Raw genomic sequence first — 27,657 nt, 5'->3', positions numbered from 1 at the left:
ATAAAGTCATAGCTCTAATGTAGTTTGACAGGGAATGGATTGGACATTAGTACCAGAGCCGATGGTTCTCTGTTAGTGTTGCACCAGCTCTGTAGAGTTGACTACATGTAGTTTAACACTGGATTAAACTATTTGGATTAAATTAGATTCAGTTGCATTGTCCTCCTGAGAGGAAATTCATAGCCACTCGTGGACATCACATAGGACGTTAATTACAATACAAGATATCACAGCAGCAAATTAACACACCAGCCCATGAGAGAGAGGTGTGTGTGTGTGTGTGTGTGTGTGTGTGTCTCTCAAGTGTTATGTTGTACGGGTAAGTCAATGACAGCTGACAGGTCTGGGATGGGGAGACTAATGATTTGAGGCAGCGTGCATCTATTTTATTTCTAGTGGTGACATTGATGTGCGGTTATTAATAAAAATAGATGGCAGTATGGTCTTTCAATCGATGCCCAGTCTATAAAGCTACAGCTGTGTCGCAAGTAATTTTCTTACTGTTCAGCTTTAGCTACCTGTCCATTTAAACCAGAGCAACCTGCTCAGATTAGATTTCAACATCAAAATTAAACAATACATGGAAGAATGTTTGGATCCCGTTGGGAATCAAACTGATGAACCAACAATACGCCACAAGTTTAAACAATAGGGATCTGAAAGAAATAACGGTTAAGCTCTTCATTGTCCTCCAACTTACCGGTATGGATACAGGCCTACAATGGATACTACAATACACATCCAAAACACACACACACACTCTTTACGAAGGGAAGTCACTCATTCACAGGTGCATGAAGCCATGTAATCTGTGTTCATTCCATGTTTCTGTGAACAGGTCCCCGAGAGATTTCTTGAGGTGGCGGAGGTGACGCTGAGAGAGTTCTACGTGGCCGTTTCCCTGGGGAAGGACTGCGATCCCTCGTGGAAGAAGCCTATCTACAAGGTCATCTGTAAACTGGACAGCAATGTACCCGAAGAGTTCAAAGCTCACTACCCTGACTAACAACCAGTACATCACAAGCCATGCTCTTCATCTGCGGCCCAAGACTGTTTGTCGAGTCTGTTGACCTCATGGGCTATTGTGTTTTTCTCTTTCATGAGCACTAAACATGACTCTTTCAGATAACACTAAATGATTAGACTTTACATTGCTCTGTAGTGTGTAGACAATCAGATTTAACCATGATAATGGACAAACTATACAGGATTTACTTTATCTATATTAGCCAAATTAAAAAGCAATAACAAGTGTTTCCTTATTGTGTTTCCAATTCGCAATACAAAAACAAAGACAAGATGAAGAACACCTTTTCAGGGAGAAGACTGGTGTTCAGGTGATGCACAGAAGAGTCAAACGCCACAGAAGAGAGGAACGGTTTTAATATTCAGAGAATACAAGTTTTCCTTTACAGGACGCCAAGACAACACGTTTAAACAATCATGTATGTTAACATTAACTTAACTTTTAAAAAGTTTGCAAAATAAGGTCCAAAATAATTCCTGGTTCTTATGATGAGTGCCTTATGAGACTACATTTCCTGTCTCTCACTAAGACATTGAAACATATTGTTTGTTTAACCATTACTATTGACATTTGGCACTTTACCCAAAGTGACTTAAAACCGACTTCAGACCCCGCATTAAGGAGCAGCTCGCGGTCGGCCATCTTAGCTCAAGGATGCATGCAGGCCGACTGGACATTGGGGAATCGAACCCAGAACCTTTCAGCTGGGGAGTCAAACATTAATGCCGCTAACATCTTAGTGGCATTAATGTGCTTTAATTTCCGTAGTAATTACAACAACCTGTGAATTGACTAGTTGCAATACTTACCATTTAGTTGTACGCAATTCATTGAGTGCAAATCAACCTCTTCTCGCGGTTCACCGTTGCCTTGCGTTTCATACGGGACTCCATGCTTGCCCTTTGGTCAGGGATTTCTGTTCTGGGGACTGTATTTGTGAGCCTAACTCTTCAAACCCTATTCATGAATCATGTACTGCGTGAGGTAGTAAGCCTAATATTTAGAAAATGAAGTCTGAAGTTCAGTATTTCACTCGTTCACCAAGACTTCATTTATAGTTAAGTTTCACAAAATACTCTAAACGTTTACTCCGATCAACATGCCTTATGTGTAGTTTTCCCTTCATACAAAAATCCATGATTCTACATTGTAGTATTCAATGGGCATTAATCTATGGGAGATTAAAACCAGCAACGTTGATTGTACTGCAATTCATCAGAACACATTACACTAATAAAGCCTATCCATTCACGAAACCAACCTTCCATGTGATGTGAAAATTCAATGGGTGCATGTTTCACCAGGTGGGAAGGAGGGAGTTAGAGAGTGCTGGACTAAGACAGAAGAGTTACTTCCCTTGGAATTCTGCTCAATTCAATGCAGTAGGACAAGACCATTTGTTTCCATGTTCAATATACCATGACAGATCTAGACCCATCATTCAAACACATTTCAAATTTGTTTGATAAAATGTCCCAAGACAAGTTTAACAGGAGAACCGTATAATTGGGAAAGATCTGAAACAACAAATACCAAAAAATACTTGGCTGCATCAAGAATTGTATTCAATGTACAGTACTTACAATTGACTAATACTGATGTAACGTGTTGAGATACCATTCATTAGAGATGTATGTTGTGGATGTCACTGTCAGTACAACGGGCAGGGTCAAAGTGAATTAAACAGCACATATCGTAGGCATTAAGGAAATTACTGCCCTTCTCATCATTCTCATTCACCATGGTAATAATTCAAGTGTCCATTTGCTGCATTTTTATCGGAGCGGTGTGGCTCAAAATGATGCTTCACAGCAATACTGTGCAATGCCCAACTCTTTATTACAGGGCTGGATGCAAAGCCTTTCCAGCGGGTAGGATCTCCATCTCATTTACTTTCTGGTTCGAGATGTCGGCTTCAATGATTCGTGGTTCTTCTTAAAATGTCCATTCTTTAAGGGAATAAGGCTAAAATGAAAGCGAAAGTGAAACAGATGTTCATTTTTTAAAAAACTTTTATTGTTTCGTCATTTACTCATAAAACAAGAATGCTACAGCTAAACACAAAGAGCCCGTAGAGTATAAAACAGCCAACGCAAGCCCGCCTGGCACATAATGATATCACAATAAAATATCACAGAGAGACCGTTAAATAGAAATGTATCAATTGATGTTCCACCGTCGAGTCGTTTGCTTTCACTAAGTGGAGATCTGTAACAAAATCAACACATCATTATTGATTTGCCATCAATGAAAAGTCTGTGCAATCGCTACCAAGTTGGTTAACACTAAGGTCTGATGTTTATGACACCAGGGTCGATATCTGAATCACAGCAGAGGAACATTTATTCTGACACCCCAAAAACCTTTCAGCCAAGATAGAAAAAATTTAAAACAATAGCTAATTATCCCGTCTCTTTCCAGATATATTGGCGTCTCAAAACGTCCAAACCTCTTTGTGATCCATCGCGGTACTCTAAAGAAGTCCGTAAGAGTTGAGCTAGACTCCAGCGCGACAATGAAATCAAGCTAGTAGTAGCTTGACTTTTTCAAAAGCACAATTTACTTTCTAGTCCAGCTTTTGAAGCTCTGTGAAAATACCCATCGACCGCTCAACTATCTATCGAACACGAAATAATCAAGGAGACAAAGTACGTACCAGTTCTCCATGAGACAACAAGAGGAATGACCGATTTCTCTTCTTAGAAAAACTTTGTGCGGTTGAGAGCTCTCTGGGCCAGCTGGCCGCTCTCGTCTGTGATTCGCTCCCAGTCTGTCTGACCCACCACGAAGCCAATAGCACGCTTCCGGTCCGCCTCCTTCTGCTCCTCCAGGTCCGCCCACCGAACCTTCAAGGAGAACGATGACGTGTCATGGGCGAGCGAAAAACATGGATATTTCTGTTTATTTTTTGGGATGAAATGTTGAAATTACCCAAATTCCCCTTTTAACCATCATGATAAATTATTGTGGATGGTATGTTTAGATATGTTCCAGTCCTGGTCATCTGGGAGATTATGGTATTAACCCTACAAGGGGTTAAGGGTTTGATTCCCACAACTCAAGAATACCCACTTTCATGGGATTGTGAGAGACGTATGGATGAAGTCAACTACAACCGGATGCCTGGTATTTCTACACAGATCTGACTTTTTGGGTGGATCCTCTTATGTGGGCTCAGCCAATCAGCTGCCGACGAGGACGTGGGTCAACTTACCCGTTTCTTGCCGGGCTGAGACATGCGCGTGGCGTAGTCGTCGGGCAGCTGAAGGAAGTCCTCCATGCCTGCCACACCCTCCCGCTTCCTCTTCCCACCGCAAACGATGCCGTCCAGCTTGTCTGTGGAGACGGGAGAACGAAACCGTAAACGTAATTAAAGGATGGACGGTGGTTAGAAATTCATGAATTCAAATTATTTTTACAACTGCCCTGCCAGAGTTTGCATAAAGAGTTACCGATGCAATTTCAAGAATGTCGATTGTTGAAAATCTAGCGTCTATTCATGTTGAATGAGAGCTGGAAAATTCAGTTAACAGGTTAAAAAAGTCACACATGAATGTGATTGATTTAGAAAATGTACTTAACATATCCGCAAAAAGTCTGGTACTAGTAGGGTTGGGTATCGTTTTTCCGATAACGGTGTGCTACGACGTTACTTTTAAAATGGTGCCGGTGCCTTAACAGTGCCTGAACTGATCACACTTAAAATCACAAATGCAAGGAAATTGAACAAAATATTGATAAATATATACGACCTACTTAAACATCTAGTTAATAATTTAACCTCAAATACAAAGTACAATACTAATAACGTCAAAATAAATGCAAATTTATGTTTTTTATTTTAAATTGACAGACCAATAACCATGTCTACTACGCAACGTTGTTTTAGGAACTACGTGTTTTGTTATTGTATTTTTCTTGCATATTACACGTTAAAAAAGAACCAACTGGACTTAACAGTTGCACCCGCCTCTTTTATCTGATTGGCTAAGCATCCATTATGTGATGTTGACAAGCTATGCCTCTGTTCGGCTCTTGCCCAACAGTTAAAGGGCGGGTTGGTTTAAGAGAACCTAATGACGGATATTTAAATCGGCAGCTTGCACTGAAATAATCCGGTCCGGTATTTACCGGTCGTAAAGGAACCAGTGCCATAGTGGTACCGAAACCAGTATCAACCGGTAACCAACCCCAGGCGAGAGCCGATTCTCTTCGTAGCGTATCAGACCAGTTATTCATTCAGCACAATAAAAGTAAAATACCCACCGAGTTTTGCCTCAGACGTGTCCATCTCCCATTTGCTTTTTGGAATGTAACCCTAGATTATACAGAACAAAACACTGTAGCAGTTAAATGTCTCCAGGGGGAAAGGGGGATTGGGGGAGAAGGTAGAAGGGGAGAAGGTAGAGGGGGAGAAGGAGAGAGAGAGAGAGAGAGAGAGAGAGAGAGAGAGAGAGATTGGTTGAAAAGAGGAGACAAAAGATTCTTTGGTTGAGGTTATAAGAGCAAAACGTCAACAATGACATGTTGGAATTTAATGACATTAACACTGTAGGGGACATGTTAACACAGTCGCATGCAAACATGGATGATGCGGTGACTCCTGCTTAGTTCAAGGGCCACTATTTTACCACCGGGTCTTCAGCTGATTGGCCCCAAAAAAGTCTATCAACCATAACAATCAATCCACTGATGGAATGACCCACCCCCTGGTCACCCCCTGGTCAACCCCCCGTTGACTCCTTCCTGGTGGGCACGCCCACATGTGATCATAAATTGACAGCTCACGAAAGGCTTGCAATGACTAGCCAGCCCCCCTGGTGGTGGTAAAATAGGGGCCCTTTCTGAGATGAAGGACTTCTGGGGCCAAATATACAAGGATAGTGAAGTAAGGGATTTTGGTCGGCACATATTTAAACCAAACAATTCCACAATATAGCTTTCCCGTTATAAAGTGAATGTGACATAGCTTATGCTTTATTGGGACGGAGTGAAGGTGAAGAATCTTAAAAAAGGTACAATATGCATTATTTGCAATGTCAGGCTACGTCCAGTACTGCCTACTCTACAAACTCCCCAGCAGTGAAAGCAGGAAAAATAACATCTGAATCTAAAAGAAAAATAAACATATTGCATATTGTACCTTTAAGAAAACACCTTATATGGGGATTCTGTAATGAACAAAATAACTAGAAACTCTCAAATAAAATCCAGCTAATGTGTAACATTTATGATGTTTGTAATTTAAACTATGTGGCGGTATGTGCACATTCCTTAAAAATGTTTCACTGTTATGGGAATCTATTTCTTTGTTGCAGTATTTTTGTAAGATTATAGAATCAAAATTATTGATCCGTTCTGCTATTTTTAACATTCTGTCTATCAAGCTTACCTTTAGAATATTCTTTTATGATTGAGTAGGTTTTTAAATGGTTGTTAGATCAAACATTTAGAATCGATTTAGAATTTCCACTAGCTAAATAATTAGTTCATATTTATATTAGCCAGTCAATATTTATTTCAGGAATTGTAATTTACTGGTGTGAATTGGTTCTGCAATCAATTTCACCAAATATTTCAGATAAAATATAAGGTAAAGACCCCAATTGTCTGGTTTCCAGCATTTGTATATTGATGCAAGCTTCAGTCTTGAAGCTTGCATTTTAATTCCTGACAACACATACCAGCCAGATCACGGTGATCTGAGCTAATATCTATTTATAGATAATAGAAAAACACTCAAAGTGTGTATGCTCAGCATCCTCAGATTCCCCACTTGAAAAATATCCAGTCTCAATAATAGTTGTAAGAAGCAAAAACAAAAAATATTTTTTAATATTTTGTCAATTCCATTGACATCAAAATCAAAATGTTGGAATATTTTTTACAGCATACTTAAGTGTTAAAATTACAGTGGTACATTTTCTTAGTCATTTAATAATAAGTACTAAATAATGAACAAAATATAAAAATCCATAGCTCCAAATGAAAGATATAAAAATATTTTTTTTTCATTATATTTGAAAGCCACGATGAAATCTCATCCAAATCTCCCAAAGAAACTAACCAGCGTATCACATGTTGACTTCGTAACCACGGTGACCACAAAATGTAATGAGTCATGTGTCTTAACTCTTTGAGAGTTTTCGATTAGAAATTAACTTACAATTATATACAGAAGATGAAAATATTAAGTTTGTATTTTAATATAACAGTCTCGAAAACCGTTGTAATTTTTATATTTACCATAATTTTGAATCAAATAAATAAGTAATTCGATATAATTAATATCACATTAACGTCAAGACAATCAACTTTGTACCATGATGCTTTTCATCATGATGGAAATCCTTGCATTACCATACAACAAACTAACAAATGCAAAACTTCGGCAAAATTCTGATGTTTCCATCGAACATGAAATCTGAATTTTGCCGAAGACTTGTTGATTACAGCTTGGATTCGCCAGTGTTTCTGAAAATCTGGTTGAATTCTGTTTGCTAGATTATATGGTCTAATCAACAGAGAATTCTGTATGCATATTATTCAAGTAATTTTAGGAAGTAAAAACCTTTGGCTTCTGTTAGAAGTATTGTTACTAGATAATTGTGCAGTCTACCAAGATAGTTATTTTTTGTTAAACTATTCAGACTTGATTCAACCTATCATCAATGACCCATGATGGGGACGCCCAGTGAGGGGGTTTAAAAAGGAGAACCGTATTTCCCGCTCAGTTAAACAAACATTTTTAGTTGAAAGAAATTTTCTTGGGTGGAAGCATCACATTGTGTCCAAAATCACATGAAGGAAACTTAAGCATCAGATTGACCATTAAACTGATCTTAATTTTGTTTATGACCATCAGTGGAAAAGTAATCGCCATTTAAAGAGCCAGTGAAACCAAAACCTGATATGGTCATCAACATTATAATCTATACCATTTTAACACTGTTACTAAAAGAAGTCCGCCAGTCTCCCTGAAACACTGAAAGTGCCACTGTGCTGTGAACGCAGTTCTTTTCGTGACGTCAGACTACCTATTCCGAGGTGGTCTGACGTCACGGTCAAGGGGCACAGCGGTTTGTGTGGAGCTCTTTCTGGGCAGTGGTAGACTGTGATGTCTGCAAGAAAGTTGGGCTTTTTGAACACTCGTTGTGCAACACCAGGGTGTATTTGGATGGTGAAGCTCCACCTGAGCAGCGTTGTATTTCATTCAACAATGTAGGTCAGGTTGACAATTAGATAAATTCCCAATCATGCCCATCAATCAAATAATGCAGTTGGTACATCTAGATACATTTATCTACTTTGTCATATTAAGACCTAAAATAAACCAAATATTTAGGGTTTAAAGATTCCACAAAGGGGATCTTCCACAAGAACCAAGATTAGTGTCCTGCTTTCGGCTTGTTTGATTGACAGCCTCCTTATAGTCGCTGCATTTCTCTTGGTGTTACCATTTGTGTTAGATGGAACCGGTGTTACCGGTTACGTCACTAGTCCTACTAAAATAAATTGATGTTTTCCTGTGATCCGTTGAATCAGATTAAAACCCACTGCTGGTGGTCCATGGTTCTTGTGTCATAAATCTGCCATAGGGGGTCTTCTCTCGTAACGAAAACGTAGCTACGCGCCCAGACGGCCCGTTTCATCTTTCCCGCGAAGAGTACCAGTTCATTCTCGATAGGCTAGTTGAAAGATGTTTGCCAGCACGTGCGTGAATACGACGCCGTCTACGTACGTACTCTATCGCCAGACGACGCTCACCACACAGAACGACGCATGCGAGCGTTTGCGTGGCGACCCACTTACGGCAGCTCTTTGACAAAGAAGTAGAAATTAACAGCAGTGGCTCAGGAGCTAGAAGCGGGTTGACTTGTAACTGGGAGGTTGCTAGTTCGAACCCCGGCTCATCCTAGTTGAGTGTCGAGGTTTCCCTGAGCAAGACACCTCGTCCTAACTGCTCCTGACGAGCTGGCTGTCGCCTTGCATGGTTGACACCGCAGTCGGTGTGTGTATAAAAATGGTTGTAAGTCGCTTTGGATAAAAGCCTTATGAATCTTATGAGGCTTTAGGGCTGCTCTGGTTCCAACACTCGTCCCCTTTACCCTTTGGTCTACCATCGACCACTTTTTGTATGTGCTGTTATTGTATGTGCATCCTATGCGTTTGGATGCAGAGACCGAACTTTTGTTTTCTTACTTTCACACGTGTACAAACCAACGGTATGAAAACAAAAGATTATTATTGCAATTGCTGCATTTGATTGAGGCAGGTGCCAGCACACTAATGGATTCCAGCGGTCCATTTTGTAATGCTTTGCAACCGTACCCTCGGTGGAAAAATACCGTCAGCGCTCAGACATTTTTGACATTAGTTAACATTGAATAGTAATAATAACCACAGATGAGCACGGATATTAAGAGGCACCAGAAGGAGAGTGCACATCAAGTTAGTAATGTGGTGAATCTACCTCATGAACAACTGATCAACTCAAAATTAAATGATGTTCCTTTCAATGACACATTTTGTACACAAAACCTCTACTGGCAAAACGTTTTCATATTAGAAATTGTCTGCCGTCATGGAGAGTTCAATGTGCATTTCGTGGAAAGCTACTTGAGGGTGAAATGCATGATTAATGTTTGGCTTGGGTCAGTGTGCGAAAACATATCAACGTCGTCATGGCAACAGTAAACATGGATACAGGTTCCCTGGTTCTCAGAGCCCAAGGGTTTCAGACAGAGCTGAGGTTTGAGTCAGTCAAACCTGGCCATTTGTGTTTCTTAGATTTAGAGAGTTGGGCTTCTCTGTTCTTTCTACACGTGAGGAAAGTTCTCAGCTTTCACCTGACAGTTGAGTTTTTGCCAGAGCCAAAAGAAAATCATTGACACAAATTATACAAAAATCTAACATTAGTGCTGAAGAATAGCCAATCTACAAAGTACATAGACAATATCTTTTTCAACGTTTCAACATATTTTCCTTCTCAATCAATACAAGTTACCTTAAACTCAACTTTTTGTTTGTGACTGACGAAACATCATCTTTAAAGTCTCAAGCCTCAGCTATAATCATAAAAACAGCCCTTATTTTCGAGGCGACAGTTATTTGTAACGCTTTGATGGATTTAGTGTCGGAGGCTGTATAACGTGTGCCTGGGAAGCCCTTTGAGGCTGGGATTAAGGGCTATGCAAATACAATCGGCTTGACCAGTGGAGTCAAATGAAGGAGGCTAAGGGTTCACCTCCCGTGATGAACATGACTATCAACCGGTGGAGAAATGGGACTGCCGACTGTGTGGCCACAATAGCGATTGCCGGCGTGGTCCTACCATGTCACCCTCTTCCTCCTCCTCCCTTTTCATCTCCTTGGTCTCATCCTCAGGATTGAAGTCTTCCATTTCGACCTGCCGATGCAAAAGGGGTTCAGTTCATTTGTTATCGAATCCCTGTTGGAGTGCACTTTGCCATGGCTTGACAAGCTAATTATTGAACAGCACTGGGTCTCATGATAAAAGGGTAGGAGAACAGTACTGGGTCTCAAAATGGAACAGTACTGGGTCTCATTTATAACGGTAGGGGAACAGTAGGAAAGAACAGGACTGGGTCTCATGATACAACGCTAGGGGAACAGTAAGATGGAACAGCACTGGGTCTCATGATACAACGCTAGGGGAACAGTAAGATGGAACAGCACTGGGTCTCATGATACAACGCTAGGGGAACAGTAAGATGGAACAGCACTGGGTCTCATGATACAACGCTACGGGAACAGTAAGATGGAACAGTACTGGGTCTCATGATACAACGCTAGGGGAACAGTAAGATGGAACAGCACTGGGTCTCATGATACAACGCTAGGGGAACAGTAAGATGGAACAGCACTGGGTCTCATGATACAACGCTAGGGGAACAGTAAGATGGAACAGCACTGGGTCTCATGATACAACGCTAGGGGAACAGTAAGATGGAACAGTACTGGGTCTCATGATACAACGCTAGGGGAACAGTAAGATGGAACAGTACTGGATCTCATGATACAACGCTAGGGGAACAGTAAGATGGAACAGTACTGGGTCTCATGATACAACGCTAGGGGAACAGTAAGATGGAACAGCACTGGGTCTCATGATACAACGCTAGGGGAACAGTAAGATGGAACAGCACTGGGTCTCATGATACAACGCTAGGGGAACAGTAAGATGGAACAGCACTGGGTCTCATGATACAACGCTAGGGGAACAGTAAGATGGAACAGCACTGGGTCTCATGATACAACGCTAGGGGAACAGTAAGATGGAACAGTACTGGGTCTCATGATACAACGCTAGGGGAACAGTAAGATGGAACAGCACTGGGTCTCATGATACAACGCTAGGGGAACAGTAAGATGGAACAGCACTGGGTCTCATGATACAACGCTACGGGAACAGTAAGATGGAACAGCACTGGGTCTCATGATACAACGCTAGGGGAACAGTAAGATGGAACAGCACTGGGTCTCATGATACAACGCTAGGGGAACAGTAAGATGGAACAGTACTGGGTCTCATGATACAACGCTAGGGGAACAGTAAGATGGAACAGCACTGGGTCTCATGATACAACGCTAGGGGAACAGTAAGATGGAACAGCACTGGGTCTCATGATACAACGCTAGGGGAACAGTAAGATGGAACAGCACTGGGTCTCATGATACAACGCTAGGGGAACAGTAAGATGGAACAGCACTGGGTCTCATGATACAACGCTAGGGGAACAGTAAGATGGAACAGTACTGGGTCTCATGATACAACGCTAGGGGAACAGTAAGATGGAACAGTACTGGATCTCATGATACAACGCTAGGGGAACAGTAAGATGGAACAGTACTGGGTCTCATGATACAACGCTAGGGGAACAGTAAGATGGAACAGCACTGGGTCTCATGATACAACGCTAGGGGAACAGTAAGATGGAACAGCACGGTCTCATGATACAACGCTAGGGGAACAGTAAGATGGAACAGCACTGGGTCTCATGATACAACGCTAGGGGAACAGTAAGATGGAACAGCACTGGGTCTCATGATACAACGCTAGGGGAACAGTAAGATGGAACAGCACTGGGTCTCATGATACAACGCTAGGGGAACAGTAAGATGGAACAGCACTGGGTCTCATGATACAACGCTAGGGGAACAGTAAGATGGAACAGTACTGGGTCTCATGATACAACGCTAGGGGAACAGTAAGATGGAACAGCACTGGGTCTCATGATACAACGCTAGGGGAACAGTAAGTGGGTACAGTGCTGGATGCCAGGATACAACAGCTCAGGGACGAGACGTTACCTCCTCGATAGCAGCGTCCTGAAGCAGAGAGCGGACGTCCAGGCACACCATGTGACGTGGTGACAGCTCCCAGTTGGACGACATCTGGGAAAATTAAACACGACCTCCATCAATGTACCGTATTTCCCGCACTATAACGCGCACCGGATTATAAGGCGCACCTTCAATGAATGACCTATTTTAGAACTTTTTTCATAAATAGGGCGCACCGGATTATAAAGCGCATAGCATAGAAGATACTGCAGTCAAACGTTTGACTGGGGATGCGTTATGCATCCACTAGATGGAGCTGTGCTAATTGTATAGCTCGTCACGCGCAACGCAACTGTGAGGACGAGTTGCTGCATTTAGCAGATATAAAACTGGAACCTTTATGACAAAAAAGTAAAACCCAATTACGCAGTTCCAAACCTTAGATTTTTTAAATGTCTTGCAAACGTGAATGATACAAAGTAGAGCATCGCACCCTCGAATCTTGTAGTGTGGCCAGTCTTCCGCCCGATTTCCTTGCTCTGTGATCGTATAGTGTGACCTTCCTAATAGTGGAGGAATATCTGTCGTGTGGTCTGAACCAGCCATAAAGGGAATGTCAACAAAACAGTCAGACAAAGTCAAACTTTATTAAGCGTTCTGACAACTTTGTTCATTTGTAAACACGAATTGATCCATATATAAGGCGCTCCGGATTATAAGGCGCACTGTCGTTTTTTGAGAAAATTACCGGCTTTTAAGTGCGCCTTATAGTGCGGAAAATACGGTATTGTCATCTACTGGGCATGCGCGGAAAGGTTGATAGCTGTTCTTTGAGTGTGAATAATGGCGGTGGCACGTAACGTGCTAACGTTCAGTAAAAGTCTAAACTGTCGTTGTGGTTGTTGGATTAACATGTAGGACCAACAAAGCACACCCAAACACCGCCTCCACAACCATTGTCTTCTGCATTAGTCAGCAACAAGTATGCATTGGTATGCTTATGGACCAATACAAATATAAATCTTTTATGTGAGCCGAAGTGCGACAGACCTTTGCGATGTCCTTCAGTGTGCGACCGTGTACATTCCTCTTCACACAGGTCTGGTTGTCGGCCGTGATTTCAGCCACATAGACCTAAGAGGAGAACGTGGCCATTGTGGTGACAGGGACAACAACATTTGACAAACATCTCGCCACGATCACAGAGCATCATCTCAGCGTAGATTAAGGGGAACTGTCATTCTCTGCCATTTTGCCAAAACAGGCGAACACCGCCTCACACGCGTGTTGTGAAGTGAATCCCAGACCCCCAAAAGAGAAAACGTCCGGCCTACCTCGAAGCCTTTCGTTTTGGCCGCGCTCCAGAACTGCTCAAAGTGTTTGACGCGGTCGTTGATGGTGTCCATGATGATGAAGGGGAAGAAGCCGTCGTCCAGGGTCTTCTTAAAGGTCTTCAGCAGACTGCTGCGGTACGTGTCCTCCATCTCCGGCTCGTACTCGTACTCCAGCACCTGAGAAGGGCCATTTTGGACGATTATTTTGGTTAATGTTGAAATCACGATTATTCAAATGATTACTTTTGAGTTTGAAAACATGATGCATTTATTCAGCGTTTCTCTCCAAAAAAAAAAACGTTGGGACTGAGAACTTTCAAATTTCCCCTTAAAAAAATACACATTTTCAAAAAAAAAAAGAAAAAAGTAGAAATACGAATCGAGCTGTTGGAATATAGCGTGGCTGTCGGGCAAACATTTGATGGGGCAGGACTGGTCAGAACGGACCTTGTTCTTCACCCGCCTCCCCGTGTCGGGGTCCTTCTCCACCTTCTCCACCTCCGTCATGAAGTAGTCGTCCAGGACGAGGACTCTGGGTGGAGCGCCCCCACATTCCACCTCCTTGTCCTGAGGTTCAGGAGCAGGACGGGGAGAAGAGACACACCAAGTTAGGCAGACAGGGGCAGAGGGTAAAAGGTTAGGTGGTGAGTCATAACCTGTAACTTTAACGTGTGCTAGACTGTACCGTTAGCCTCGTAGCATAATTGACTAAGTCATATTTGAAGGTTGATCTTTCATTCAGGGTCAAAAACATGACTTCGGCAGATAGTGATTATGAAATGTATAAAGCATTCTGATTGGCTAAGGATATAGCCAATGAGGCACAGTGATCAGCAGCGTTACGAGAGTACAGTGAGGATAGATAACAAAATTTGGCCCAAATATGACTATGCAATTATGCCATGAGGCTAACGATATGATATACCTCAATATGTCAACAACATCTTGGAAACTAATGCCCCCACAAATCCACTTACTCGGATCAGCTTGGCGACGTGACTTTTACCGCTTCCGGGAAGTCCTCTCATTATGATGACAATCTGAAAAACAATGTACACATATTTAAACATTCAGAACATTTATGTAATTGAACCATGTTTTAGACTGACTGAGAGGCACCGGGCGGTGGGTTTGCGTACCCTCTCTGGGCGGGACATCCTGCCTGGGGGTTTGAGGAGGTCGTCCACGTTCTTGGTCTCTGGTTTCTTCTCGGCACGTGGGGGGGCAGGATGAGGAGGAGGGGGTTGGGATGAAGCAGGGCCCGGGCCACGCTCCTCGGGGAAGCCCCTCCTCTCCCCTGGACGATGGGAAACAAAGGAAGGGTTTCACCACAAAGCTGCAAGGGTCTTCGTGCCAAGTGTTGGTCTACATATGGACATCCTTGAGTAAGGTGCCCAACCTCGACTAATGAATGACATTCAACTAGGGATGCACCGATGTTTTGGACGAACATCGGTAACGGCCGATATTTGCGTTGTTGACTGCCATCGGCCTATCGGCATTTTCTTTCGCATTTATTGGTAAACAAACCACACATGCACACGGGCGACTTGTTTTTTTTTTCTGTCGTATCACTCCGCAAGCGTCCTCGGTTGCTAAGCGACGTCAACGTCTTTGGCGGACTATTTCTCAGCTGATCAACACTACGAATGCTGGTAACAAATAAATTGTAAAAAGACACGCAAAAAAAGACACAAGTGTGAAGTTATTTCTTTGACCATAGTTTCCATATGCTAAAGACGTGTCTAGTTCACCGTCATGCAGGCTGTGTTCAGTAAAATAAATAGCGATCTGTTTTTGCCGCATGTAGGCCTATCTGCCTAAGCCCACGTTGAAATAATTTTGATGTTGAATGTTGATGGCGTATATAATAAATATATAATAAACAGATTGATTTCATACAAATCATAAAAGCCTCTCCCTGTGTCATTGTGTGTGCGTGTATACGAGGTGCGTGTCTGCGTGCGTGCGTGGGGGGTTAGGGTTTGTTTCCCTGGCACAAAAGGGGGAATAAATAACAAAAAAACATCGGTATCGGCTATCGGCCAAATTGTTATTTTAAACATCGGTATCGGCCCAGAATTTCATAATCGGTGCATCCTTACATTCAACCGAAACGAAAGATTCACTTGCTTTTTTCTATTTTCTTTTGATGCAAGCATCTGCTAATGATTCAATAGGAAAAAGTTCATTAAAAAATTGGGCATTTTAAAGAGGACAGATTTTAAAGAGCACACTTGTGAAAGGTGAAAATATATACGTAGATTGCTTAATCTAAAGAAATCTCCATCTTTGAAACAGACATTCGAATAAATGTCAAAAGATTTCAGGGCACGAATGAAAAGCTGCTACAACAACACAATGTCTTTTTAAGATACAATACGAAGAACCTTTATACAGCATCAAATTCACAAAATGATGCGAGCGAGAGTCTACTCCCAAAAGGAAACCCTAAAAATGCAGCCAACATAAACTCTTCACTAATCCCAGATGGAAAATGCCCGGAAGAATACTCCGCTAGCAAAACATTTACATTTAGGGCATTTAGCACACGCTTTTATCCAAAGCGACTTACAATAAGTACATTTGTCACAAGAAGTGGAACAATATATCGCTGTCAGTACAGTAGAGATGTTCATAGAGCCAATTGCAAGTACTAACAATCGCTAGGCTAACCCATTCCCCGTGTACAGCAATGCTAGCAGCTACTGCAGATGTTAGATTAAGTGCGTACAATAAGAGCGTACATCAAACCACGGCCCTCGGCCCTTCCATAACGCCCCAGACAGGACTCAAACCCACGACCTCTGGCTAACGAGCACGGCCCCCCTCCCTCCATCCCTAAGGCTGGAGGGAGGGGGGATAACAGACAACGCCCCGCCCCCCACCGATCACTGACGTACCGTACGGCGAGGACCGGTGGGCGTAGCGCTCCGGTGGCCCGCCGCACTCCAGCGGCGTGCGCTCGTACGGGGGTCTGTCGTAGCTGGGCCGGGCGTAGGGGTCTTCGCGGTCCCGCCCGACGCTGTCCTCCCTCGGCTCCCGGTCGCGGTAGCTCGGCCGGGGGGGGTGGGCCCCGAAAGGAGGTCTGCAGACGGAGGGAATGAAAAAAGGACAAAAGCAAATGAGAAGGTTCCTCTTTTTTGTACGAAACGGTTGTTTTTATTAAGTGGTGACAAATGGTGTGATTTGCTGTCACACGCCGTTTTGGAAATCTGCCTCTTCTGACATCACAAGTGGGCGTGTCCACCTAGATGTATGATGGATAATAAGAACTACGGTCCACTGGGTAGGCTGGTGGACTGATCCATCCACGGGACATCTAGGTGGACACGCCCACTTGTGATGACAGAAGAGGCAGACTTTCAAAACGGCTTGTAACGGCTAATTACACTCACCTGGTGGTATAATATGTCCCTTTTGAATACTAAAACCGTTACGCCCGCACATGCCGGCTAAACTAAAACCACATGTAACACACACAACATGATGCACTACCTTTCGTCAACCAGCATCGATTGGGTGCTTGAGGCGAAAGCAGACGGAGAGAGAGCCATGTTAAACGTCGGGAAGGTTTTCCAGAAAACAAGACTGCCGTCGAACGGAAGGGGCGAACGGAAGGCCGTACCTGTCGTCTCTCGGGGGGTAGCGGTCCCGGTCGAAGCGTTCCCTCTCGTAGTCCGGGGGGGGCTTGTCCCGGTAGCACTCTCGCTCCCGGCTGTACTCCCGCCGGTCGGGATAGGGGTCCGGCCGCCGGTCGTAGTAGGGGTCCCGGCCGTACGGGTCCCTGAGTCCCAGGGGTTCTGGAGGGAAATGGGAGAACGGGAATAACGGGTCCTCAGTGAACGGGGGAATGACGTGACACAACGGAAGGGGAAACTTTATGTTTTCCCTATTCCCCTAAAAAGGTTGTGTGGCTTTCTTCGGCAGGAGACCCACCCTTCTCGTACGCCCGGTCAGTCTGCAGCGGGTCCGGCCTCAATACGATGCGCTCCCCGTACGAGATCCGCTCCACCGTGGTACCTGGTTCTGGAAAGGTAAAGGAATATAAAGACGTAGATTGGACAGGTTGCGGTCAACCGCCAGATACCGCGAACCGGTTACTGCCGTTCAATGGGACGCATCTCATGCAGGGTCCAAAATTGACCCGCCAATGGTTGCCAGATTTGACCGTTTGGCAGGTAAAAACACTAAATTCTCAAAGTTTTCCTCAACTCGGCAAGTCGCTTTGGATGAAACCGTCTCCGTCACACAACCAGATGGTAATGTAGCTATGCCACGACAACCCCTTAGTCTCAACCAATCCACCAAAATCTGGGACCCGCTGTAAGTCGCTTTGGTCACAATCGTCTGCTAAATTGCCCTTACTGTGAAACGTCTCGGCCAATGGCGTGGCCCTACCGTGTCCGTGTCCGTAGTCCACCGTCTTGGGGAGCATGGGTTGTGCTGGGGCAGCGGAGGGCGGCGGATGGTAGCCTGCGCTGTGAGGCATGCTGTCCCAGGCCGCTGGCTCACTGGCCGCTGGCTGTGCAGACGCCACCATGCCCTATGGACCGAGATACACGTTCACAAACGATTAGGGATTTGGGAGGCGCTATTTTGTGACTTTTGTAAAGAGGGTTGGAAGAGAGGGTGTCCATTAGGGATTTGGGACTTTTGGAGTAAGAAAGAGGGTTGGAAAAAAAGGGTGTCCATTAGGGATTTGGGACTTTTGGAGTAATAAAGAGGGTTGGAAGAGAGGGTGTGACATGCTACCATCCACCATCGCGATGGTGGATGGTAGCATGTCACACCCTCTCTTCCAACCCTCTTTCGCACTATCGGGATGGTGTTGGCCCCATTGACCCCTCACAGGTTTAGCATCCCATAATAAAATAGTAATAATAACAGTGCTATGTCGGACCTTGAGGGCGTTCCTGACTTCTGGGGGGATCTCCAGGCCCAGCAGGCCGGCTGGAAGTTCAGGAGGGACTTCTGGGGCGGCGGGCTGGGATTCGGTCACCCCTTCCTGCATCTCTCTGTCAAAGGAGTGGGGAGGATTAAAAAACATTAGAAAACAACAAAATGACCATTTAACCAAAGCATATTGTCCCGTGCGTCAACTGACCAAAAAAAGCCTTTTGCCATATTGAGCGCGACACATATAAGATATAACCCGGTCAAATAGAGATGATTAATGCTCGTCCTAGTCACCTCGTTTCTGCACACAAATAAATTGATCAAAAATACGATTGACTAGAACCATCGTCAATACCTAGTGGGACAGTAACTCTATTGCAAATAGGTGTGAGATCATCACAGAGTGATCCGTGCGGCGCTCATCTCACAAAAAAGACCCCAACGCCACCATAAGCCCAGGGGGTCACCCACCGGATGAACTTCAGCTCCTGCGCCGCCTTCAGGATGATCTCGTGCTGCCGCTGCGAGAGGGCCAGCACCCCGGCCGCGCCCCCCCCCTGAGTGGCCGGGTCGGACGGGCCGTCCGGGTGAGTCCCGGCCGGCACTGCCGGCGGCTGCAGGGCCGCCGTGGCGTCCATGGCGGCGGCGGCGGCGGCCTCCCCCCGGCGGTCCCCGTAGTGGGGCCTGGGGGTCTCGTACTCCGGGGGGTAGGTCCTCTCCGGCAGCGGAGGGGGGGCCGGCCGGGCCGACCGCTCCCACTCGGGGTGGGGCGGCTCCTCGCGTCGGTACGGCGCCTCGTCCCGGTACTCCCGTATCCGGAGTTCCCCCCTCGCCCGCTCCGGCTCGTCGTACGGGTACGGCCGCGCCCGCTCCCGCTCGTCCGGCCAGCCGCCGTCCCTGAAGCGCTCGGGGCGGGGCGAGAAGTCCCGGGCCGGCGTGGAGCGCCCCCGCTCCCGCTCGGGGTCGTGGTAGCGGCGCTCGCGGCCGTAGCCGTCGGGCGGGTAGTCCCGGGGCGGCGGCGGGCGCCAGCCGTAGCGCGCCTCCCCGTGGCCGTAGTCCTCCACGATGGCCTCCCGCCGGCCCTCCTCGTGCGGGGGCCCCCCGGGGGAGTGCTGCACCCCCCGGCCCATGCCCATGGGAGGGCCCCCGCGGACGGGCTCCCGGTCCATCAGCTCATGCGGCGGCGGCGGCCGGTGCCACTCGGGGTCCTTCTCCATGTCCTCGTCGTACGGCGGGGCCCCCTCCGGCGGCTCCAGCATCTCGTGCGCCGCCAGCGGCGGCGGCGGCGGCGGCGGCAGCATGCGGCCCCTCGGCATGTCATGGCGCATGGGCCGGCCGCGGGGGTCGTGGCCCCCCCGGTGCATGGGGTGCCTCATGGGGTCCATCATGGGGTCCATCATGGGGTCCATCATGGGGTCCATCATAGGGTCCAGCTCCATGCCCTCGGGGTCCGCCGGGGGTCCCGGCGGGCCGTGGTCCATGGGCCCGTGCGGGGCGAACGGGGGCCGTCCTCGGCCGGGGTGCATGATGCCCCGGGGGGCCCGTCCCCGCCCGGGAGGGAACGGGGGTCTCATGCCCCTCATGGGAGGTCCCCAGTCCTCCCAGTAAGGCTCCTCTTCCCCCCACTCGGCCGACTCGGGCTCCTCCCAGTGCCTCTCCATCGGCCCGCCCATCCCCATGGGGGGCCCTCCTCGGCCCCCAGGCGGACCTCCGCGGCCCATGGGGGGCCCCCCTCTCCCCATGGGGGGTCCACCTCTCCCCATTTGGGGTCCACCTCTCCCCATGGGCGGCCCGCCTCGGCCCATGTGCGGCCCGCCCATCCCCATGGGCGGGCCGCCCCTTCCCATGTAGGGCCCCATGGGAGGCCCTCCTCTGCCCATCGGAGGCCCCCCTCTGCCCATCGGGGGCCCCCCTCTGCCCATCGGGGGCCCCCCTCTGCCCATGTAGGGCCCCCCTCGGGGTAAAGGGGGCCCTCCCCTCCGCTGGGGGAACCGTCCCCTTCCCGTCATGGGCCCCCCCATCCCGGGCTCCTCGTAGTAGTCGTCCTCCTGGGGGAAGTGGTGCTCCTCCGGGACCCACAGCTCCTGCTCCGGAGGCTGCTCCGCCTCGTCCCCCGCGGCGTCGGCGGGCTCCTCGTAGGCGGGGTCCTGCCAGTAGTAGCCGTCCTGCTCCTCCTGCAGCGTCATCTCTTCGCCCTGTGGCTCCCCGTAGCCGAACGGCGCGCCGTCCGTCTGGTCCGGCGGCGGGAAGCTGTTGAACCCGCCGCGCCCTGCCGCCGCCGCCGCCGCCGCCGCCGGCCCGCGGCCCCGCCCCCGCAGGTGGGGGGGCGGAGGCGGAGCCTGGCCTCTGCCCCGCCCCCGTGCCATGGCGGGCGGCGGCTTGGGCGGCTCCGAGTTGGCCTGCGGTGTCGCGGGCGGTTTGGCCGGTGGTTTGCCGTCCGGGAGCTTGGGGGCGTTCGGCGCTCCGTGGGTGTTCGTTGACCCCGGGCCGCCCGGTTTGAGATTGGCCTGTGCCGGAGCGGCGTTCTTTGACGCCGGGGGCGAAGGAGCCGTCACACTGGGTTTATCGTTACCAACGCCCGGTGGTTTTTTAGCGTCTTCCTTTCCGTGGGTCGTCTGCGGAATGGGGTCGGTCGGCAGGAAGAAGCCGGTGGTGCCGTCCAGGCTGTCGTCCGCCATGTCTTCCCCTTTGCCCTTGTTCGGCGTGGAGTCCTTTGCTTTGTTGGCCGGGATGGGCCCGGGCTTCACGGGGGTCTTGGAGAGGTTATTGGTCTGTGGTGTACTCGTGGGTTCCGTCTTGGGCTTGAGGCCCTTTGCTGGGGGCTGCTGGGGAGTTGGCGCGTGCTGGCTGGGTGTGGGAAGCCTCTGGTTGGGAGCTGGCAGCCGTTGATTGGGCGCCGGAGGCCTTTGATGGGGGGCGGAGGGATGCTGCTGGTTCGGGGCTGGGGGCCGCTGTTGGGGCCCCTGGGGGCGCTCAAAGTGAGGCGGGGGTCCGGGCGGCCGTTCAAAGCGGTTCTGGGGTCCGGGTTGTCTCGGGGGCTGGTCGAATCGAGGCGTCGGCCCACCAAAGCGGGGCCCGAAGCCTCTCGGGTTCTGATCAAACGGGGGCCGTTCGAATCGGGAAGGACCGTCAAAGCGCTGCTGGGACTGGTCAAACCTGGGGCCGTTCCCTCTCGGACCATCAGGCCTGTCGATAAAAATATATATGAAGAATTAAAGAATCAACCAGGAATAATTATGACAAGAGCAACAATGACAAAGATTTACCAGCATGTTTACAATACATCACATCGTAATAGTAATCGTAAACTTATGGCTCACCGTGGTCCTCTGGGGCCGTAGTGTCCGGGACCCATCTGTCTTTCTCCCATAGGGGAAGGAGCACCGCCTCTGACAGCATTAGAGGGCTGCTCTGACGGTTGTCCGAATCCAGGTCTTGGCCCTTGACCCCTGGGCCCTTGACCCCTTGGCCCCTGAGACATTGGGCCCTGGGACATCTGGTCATGGGACATCTGCCCCTGGGACATTTGACCCTGAAGCATTGAGCCTTGGGGCATTTGGCCCTGGGACATTTGGCCCTGAAGCATTGAGCCTTGGGGCATTTTGCCCTGAGACATTTGGCCCTGGGACATCTGGCCCTGGGACATCTGGCCGTGGGGCAACATCTGGCCCTGGGGCCTTGAGCCTTGGGACATTTGACCCTGGGACATTGGGCTTTGGGACATCTGGTCATGGGACATCTGTCCCTGGGGCCTTGAGCCTTGGTTCATCTGACCCTGAGGCCTTGCGCCTTGGTTCATCTGGCCCTGGGACATTGGACCCTGGGCCCTTGAACCTTGGTTTATCTGACCCTGGAACATCGATCCTTGGTTCATCTGACCCTGGAGCATTGAGCCTTGGGCCATCTGACCTTGGAGCATGGAGCCTTGGGCCATCTGGCCTTGGAGCATGGAGCCTTGGGAAGTTGCACCCTGGGACGACGAACCCTGGGACATTGGACTCTGGGACATCTGACCCTTGAGCATGGAGCCTTGGTTCATCTGACCCTGGAGCATGGAGCCTTGGTTCATCTGACCCTGGAGCATGGAGCCTTGGTTCATCTGACCCTGGAGCATGGAGCCTTGGTTCATCTGACCCTGGAGCATTGAGCCTTGGTTCATCTGACCCTGGAGCATGGAGCCTTGGTTCATCTGACCCTGGAGCATGGAGCCTTGGTTCATCTGACCATGGAGCATGGAGCCTTGGGGCATCTGACCCTGGGACGCTGAACCTTGAGACAGCTGGCCTTGGGATGCTGAGCCTTGTGACGGCTGGCCCTGGGACATGGAGCCCTGAGGACCACCGGCAAAGTCCTTCCCCGGGTACTGGCCGTACTGGTCCGCCATGCCACCGGCGTACTGGGAGGACGGGTAGGGCACCATGGTTTTGAGGGTGGCCGTGCGCTCCTGCAGGTGGGCGTTGGTGGCGTTCATCTGCTCTTGCCACTGTTTCCACTGGAGCTCGTAGTCCTTCAGCTGGTCTTTGTGAGGGTAGGTCTGGAACTGGTCGTGCCAGAGCTGGAAGGTGTGCTCCCAGTCTTGGTACATCTTGGTGAACTGCTGCTGCTGGGTTTCATAGTGCCTGAGCTGCATCTCACTGGACATCGACTGTAGAAAACAACATCATACAATACTGTGTTTTAACTAGAAGATATTTAAATAGAGACTGTCTGCAACAATTAATAATCAACCATGCCATTTTATTAGAACATTTTCATGACTGCACGTAACTTACATTTAGACATTTACGTTTAGGGCATTTAGCAGACTCTATTATCCAAAGAGACTTATAATAAGTACATTAGTCATGAGAAAGTGAATAACAGTATATCGCTGTCGGTAGAATAAGGAAGTTCATAGAACCAAGTGCCAAGCACTAACAATCGCCCACCCCCTCCATGACTGTTTTGAGCTGCTTCCACCAGGCAGAAGATACAGAGTGCCTCTAGCCAAAATAAATAGCCCTATAAAAAAATCATTCATACCCAAGGCAATAAACACACACACACACAACATCCTTCTTACACAAGCACCACATACACACAATTAGCGAACAGACTGCCTTCAATCAAAGACAACTTTCTAATATGGCAACAAGTTGGACAAATAAAGCTTTTGAACCTTGACCCAGTAGTACTGGGTCAAGGTTCAAAAGCTTTATTTGTTATTATTATTAATAATTTATTTGTTATTGTTAATGTTATTACCTGGGTACTGGGCCAGTACCCAGGTAATAACATTCTAATGAAAACGGCCTCTACCTGTAGATTTGCGGGTTGCTGGATGAACTGCTGGTACTTCTCCAGGATGTTCTGCAGTTTCTCGTGCTGCTGCATGAGCGCCTGGTACTGCATGCCCGCCCTCTGCTGCTGCACGTGTTGCCACTGGGCCGCCGCCGCCTGCAGCTGCTGCAGACGGGCCACCTCCTCCGGGTCCTTGGGAAGGTCCGGCTGGGGAAGATCAACACGTTAGCATATCGATTATGAATCAATAATGGACGAGGGCTCACCAACACACCGACGTGACTGGAAATAACTAATTAAGACTCTTCTGAAAGAAGGAGGTGAAAGATGCGACGTTACTGGTGATATTTTTAAAAGGAAAAATATAAAATACATATAATACAATAAGGAAGGGTTTGAAGGAAGCGTGTGTGTGTGTACATATTTGCTGTACACAAGATCCAATTCATACATTATGTACATGTGCTTACTTCTGATACAAGGCAGTATTACGTTGTTATAACACATGCCTGCCCTGCCGTGAACCTGACAAGTAATTTACCAATTTCTCTATTGTCGACTGTAACCCATAGCACGGTGAATGACACCTAGGTTTGGTTTTTAATGACTTGAATGCAACGGTTGCTTAGTGCTGCTGTAGTAAAGCTCTTCCTCAGCAATGGCGACAACCTCCATTTCTGGAAAGCGCATGCCCTGCCCCAATATCACGGTTTACGAAGACGATGAAAACATGGCATCCAACCTCAGCTGGATAGGGCCCTTAAACACAACAACAAAAAAAGACATGCTTACATCGTCGGGAGGTGGGGGAGGTAGGGGGGGTTCCTCTTTGGGTGGAGGCGGGGGTGGTGTGCTCTTGGGTGGTTCTGAAGGGAGGGGCGGAGCCGCGTGACCGTGGGACGAGAAAGGGGCGTCGCCCGCCGCCTGGTTCTGCCTCGCCCCGTCGTGTTTCAGCTTCTGGAGGTTCTGGAGGTGTTGCTTGTACCAGTACTGCTGCTGCTCCTGCAGGTGAACAACCCATCATGTCAACAGACCAGCCACTCTCCCTGTTGGCAGGCCGGCGCAAAAAGCCGGGCCCTTACCTTGTCGTTTAAGACGCATGCATCAAAATGATGTAGTTCGAGTAGCTTTTGATTAATGCATCTTCTAAAATGACTATATTACTCCATAGTAATGTGCATGATGAATACAACACTCAAAGGGAGGCTGACAGAACTGATGCGCACGGTAACCAAAAAAAAAAAAAAAAAAATTGGTTTACCGAGAGCATTGTTGAGGAGTGTGATAACAAGTAAAGAATAAAGGTGATGCAATGAAGTGCAAACTGCTTTACATATTCAGTTTATTGCATTTGTTAACACTAACTGTCTTGGGTCCATAAAACCATTTCAAGATGATCAACAACTTTTCTGGCAATTATAATACAGGTTGTATGAACCATTCCAGTTGTTTCAGTTCCTAGAATGGAATGTCACCTACATAGATAGATTCTTGTAAGTTCAACCTACAGGCCAGAAAGTCACCAAGGTTAGCTTGACCGTGTGTGTGTGAGAGATCATTTGAGAGAGTGTGTGTACCGCGTCAACTACCTACAAATCAAATGTGCTTTTTACTGTAGCTGGCAAAGCACTACTACAAAATCACGATTAACTATGTTTGCAGGCATCTTCAATAAAGTATTGAGAATTCATACTTTCTGAGAAGGTTTGTGCATATCTATCCTGAGCTGGCATATACGTCCTATAATTATGTTCTGGTGTACCTCTTTCGACTTAGGGCCGTCATTACTCGGCGGACCCCCGCCAGACGGCGCTTCTGGAGGGGGAGGGTTCGGCTTCCCCCCGGCGGTCTGCGGTAGAGGGGGACGGGGCTGATCCTGCCCTCTTGCGGACTGAGCCTGGGCCTCGTCCTGGTTATAAAAGGCCGGGGCACCATCAAAAACATTGTCCGCATGCCCCGACGCTTCCGACTGCCACGACGGTGCAGAAAACCCTGCAGCACCTCCAACCCCGTACGACCCCGGCGCGCTGTTGTGGTGCAGCACCGACTCCAGCTGCTTCTGGTGGAGCATCTGCAGCTGCTGCATTTGCTGGAGATGCTGCTCCTGCAGGCTGGAGAACAGAGCGGAGCCCCCCGCCGGAGCCGCTCCGAAGCCCGCCGCCGGGGCGGCCTGGCCCGCAGGGTGCTGCTTTCGGGGCGCAGGCCCGCCGAAGTTCTGCGGTTGATGACCCCCATAGTTTCCCCAGGAGGGGAACATGTTTGACTTCGGGACGGTGTGCCGGGCCTTTGTGCTCACATACGGCCCGGTCCGTGGATCGGAACACCGAGCTAAACGTGATCTATCTTTTAAACAGCGGTCTCGTTTGCATCGCGAGGCTATGCCGATCCGAGATCTGGGGTTTGAAATACGGCTATCGGTTAAGAAATATTTCACTTTCGAGGGAAGAAAAGGGAAATTAGGTGTATTGGGAGATTTCCGTTGTAGCCTGAATGGTTAGCCACTAGCCATGCAAACAGCCTCGCTCGGGATGCACGGAAGTGCGACACCGCTAGTCCGTCGGTAATATCCGGTTACTATTCCTCATAATTTCCGCAAGGGGTCGGAGTGGTTCGTCCATCGGGGTGACTGGACCAACTAGGAAAAAAGGCGATATGAAAGTGATATGAAAGATACTTCATAGGCCTCATATGGAAATGTAAATCACCCAAATTGTGTTATCTTTGATTGTAGTGTATTTATATACAGGCTAGATCGAATATTTTTGGCTGCTGTAATGACAAACGTTTTATCTTCAAAGCATACTTAGAAAGTCCACTAGATGGAGACATTTGTCAAGAAACAAGCAACACGCAAGAACGGCATCCATCAGTCTTTTACAATAATAGCGTAATAACATACCAATAATAATGATCATAACAATAATGTCGCCATTATGTCACGATTATATTGACTGCTATCATGAAATATTTTATCTAATGGCATAAAGACTCATGTATGCATGCAGTTATGTTTGATCTTGATTTCATCAGAATCAGACCCTGGAACCTTTACCCAATGCGATTTACAATGAATTTAATTTAATTTTACGATTTCATTAAGGAGCATGTACAGCATTAGGACATTTTGCTTGAGGTGGCCTACAGGTAGACAGCGTACACTGGGGATCAAACCCAGAACCTTTTGGCTAGGAGTCAAACGCCCCTAACAAACCAATATCGTCCATCCTAGGTAATAAGCAGGAGGTTCTCAGAAGAAGGATGACCACATGTACCAAGTTTTGACCTAACACAGTTTCCTTGCTCTGGGAAGGCCTTGAGGCAGAGAGGGCATGGCTCGAACAGGAATCCACCCCAAGAGGTAAAAAGGCCAATGATGCCAGATTGCCCTTGAGTTTTTTGGTACACACAAGAGTATTTGTTCCAGCTTTTTTTTCCTTTCTCTTAAGATCACCAGTAAATCTGTATTAATTTTGACCAGAACCACTTAAAAAGAATCGTTAAAGCGGATTAATCAAGGCCTTCGCGTTTAATGTCTCCCGTTAATTAGTTTGTCAGCAGTGTTTTAATATCGCCTAATGACTTCATATTTCACTGATGACATTAAAGGGGTGTTAAAAGAGGGGAAATGGACCATTCAGGACCCAGCTCTCCTTTTTTGTTCTGTAGACGCCCTCACTGAATAAGACAAGGTCACCCATGCCTAGCCTTTAGGGAAAGATACGTTGTCAGGGGGGTGGGGGGGAGATCTCCCCAGAGGGAGCTCGTTCTCTCTCTATCCCCCTTGCTCTCTCTCTCCCTCTCCTTCACTCT

At 47.7% G+C, this 27,657-nt stretch overlaps 1 protein-coding gene across 1 annotated transcript; it reads right to left on the bottom strand.

Annotated features, from left to right (window-relative positions):
- Positions 1-3,067: 3,067 nt before the first annotated feature.
- Positions 3,068-26,364, bottom strand: ylpm1 (YLP motif containing 1). Its single transcript, XM_079753445.1, has 21 exons — positions 25,610-26,364; positions 24,640-24,849; positions 23,866-24,054; positions 21,888-23,212; positions 19,039-21,753; positions 18,572-18,686; positions 18,070-18,214; positions 17,608-17,697; positions 17,297-17,471; positions 16,572-16,756; positions 14,808-14,965; positions 14,646-14,708; positions 14,116-14,235; positions 13,669-13,845; positions 13,385-13,468; positions 12,362-12,445; positions 10,362-10,436; positions 5,294-5,345; positions 4,242-4,363; positions 3,684-3,873; positions 3,068-3,235 (listed from the first exon to the last, which is right to left on the bottom strand). The coding sequence occupies exons 1-20, from the start codon at positions 26,102-26,104 to the stop codon at positions 3,727-3,729; spliced, it is 6,726 nt and encodes a 2,241-aa protein (XP_079609571.1). The 5' UTR covers positions 26,105-26,364; the 3' UTR covers positions 3,068-3,235; positions 3,684-3,726.
- Positions 26,365-27,657: the final 1,293 nt, after the last annotated feature.

The sequence above is a fragment of the Pollachius pollachius genome, assembly GCF_949987615.1.
Source record: "Pollachius pollachius genome assembly, chromosome: 16".
NCBI lineage: Eukaryota > Metazoa > Chordata > Actinopteri > Gadiformes > Gadidae > Pollachius > Pollachius pollachius.
This window is presented reverse-complemented; position numbering and strand designations above follow the sequence as displayed.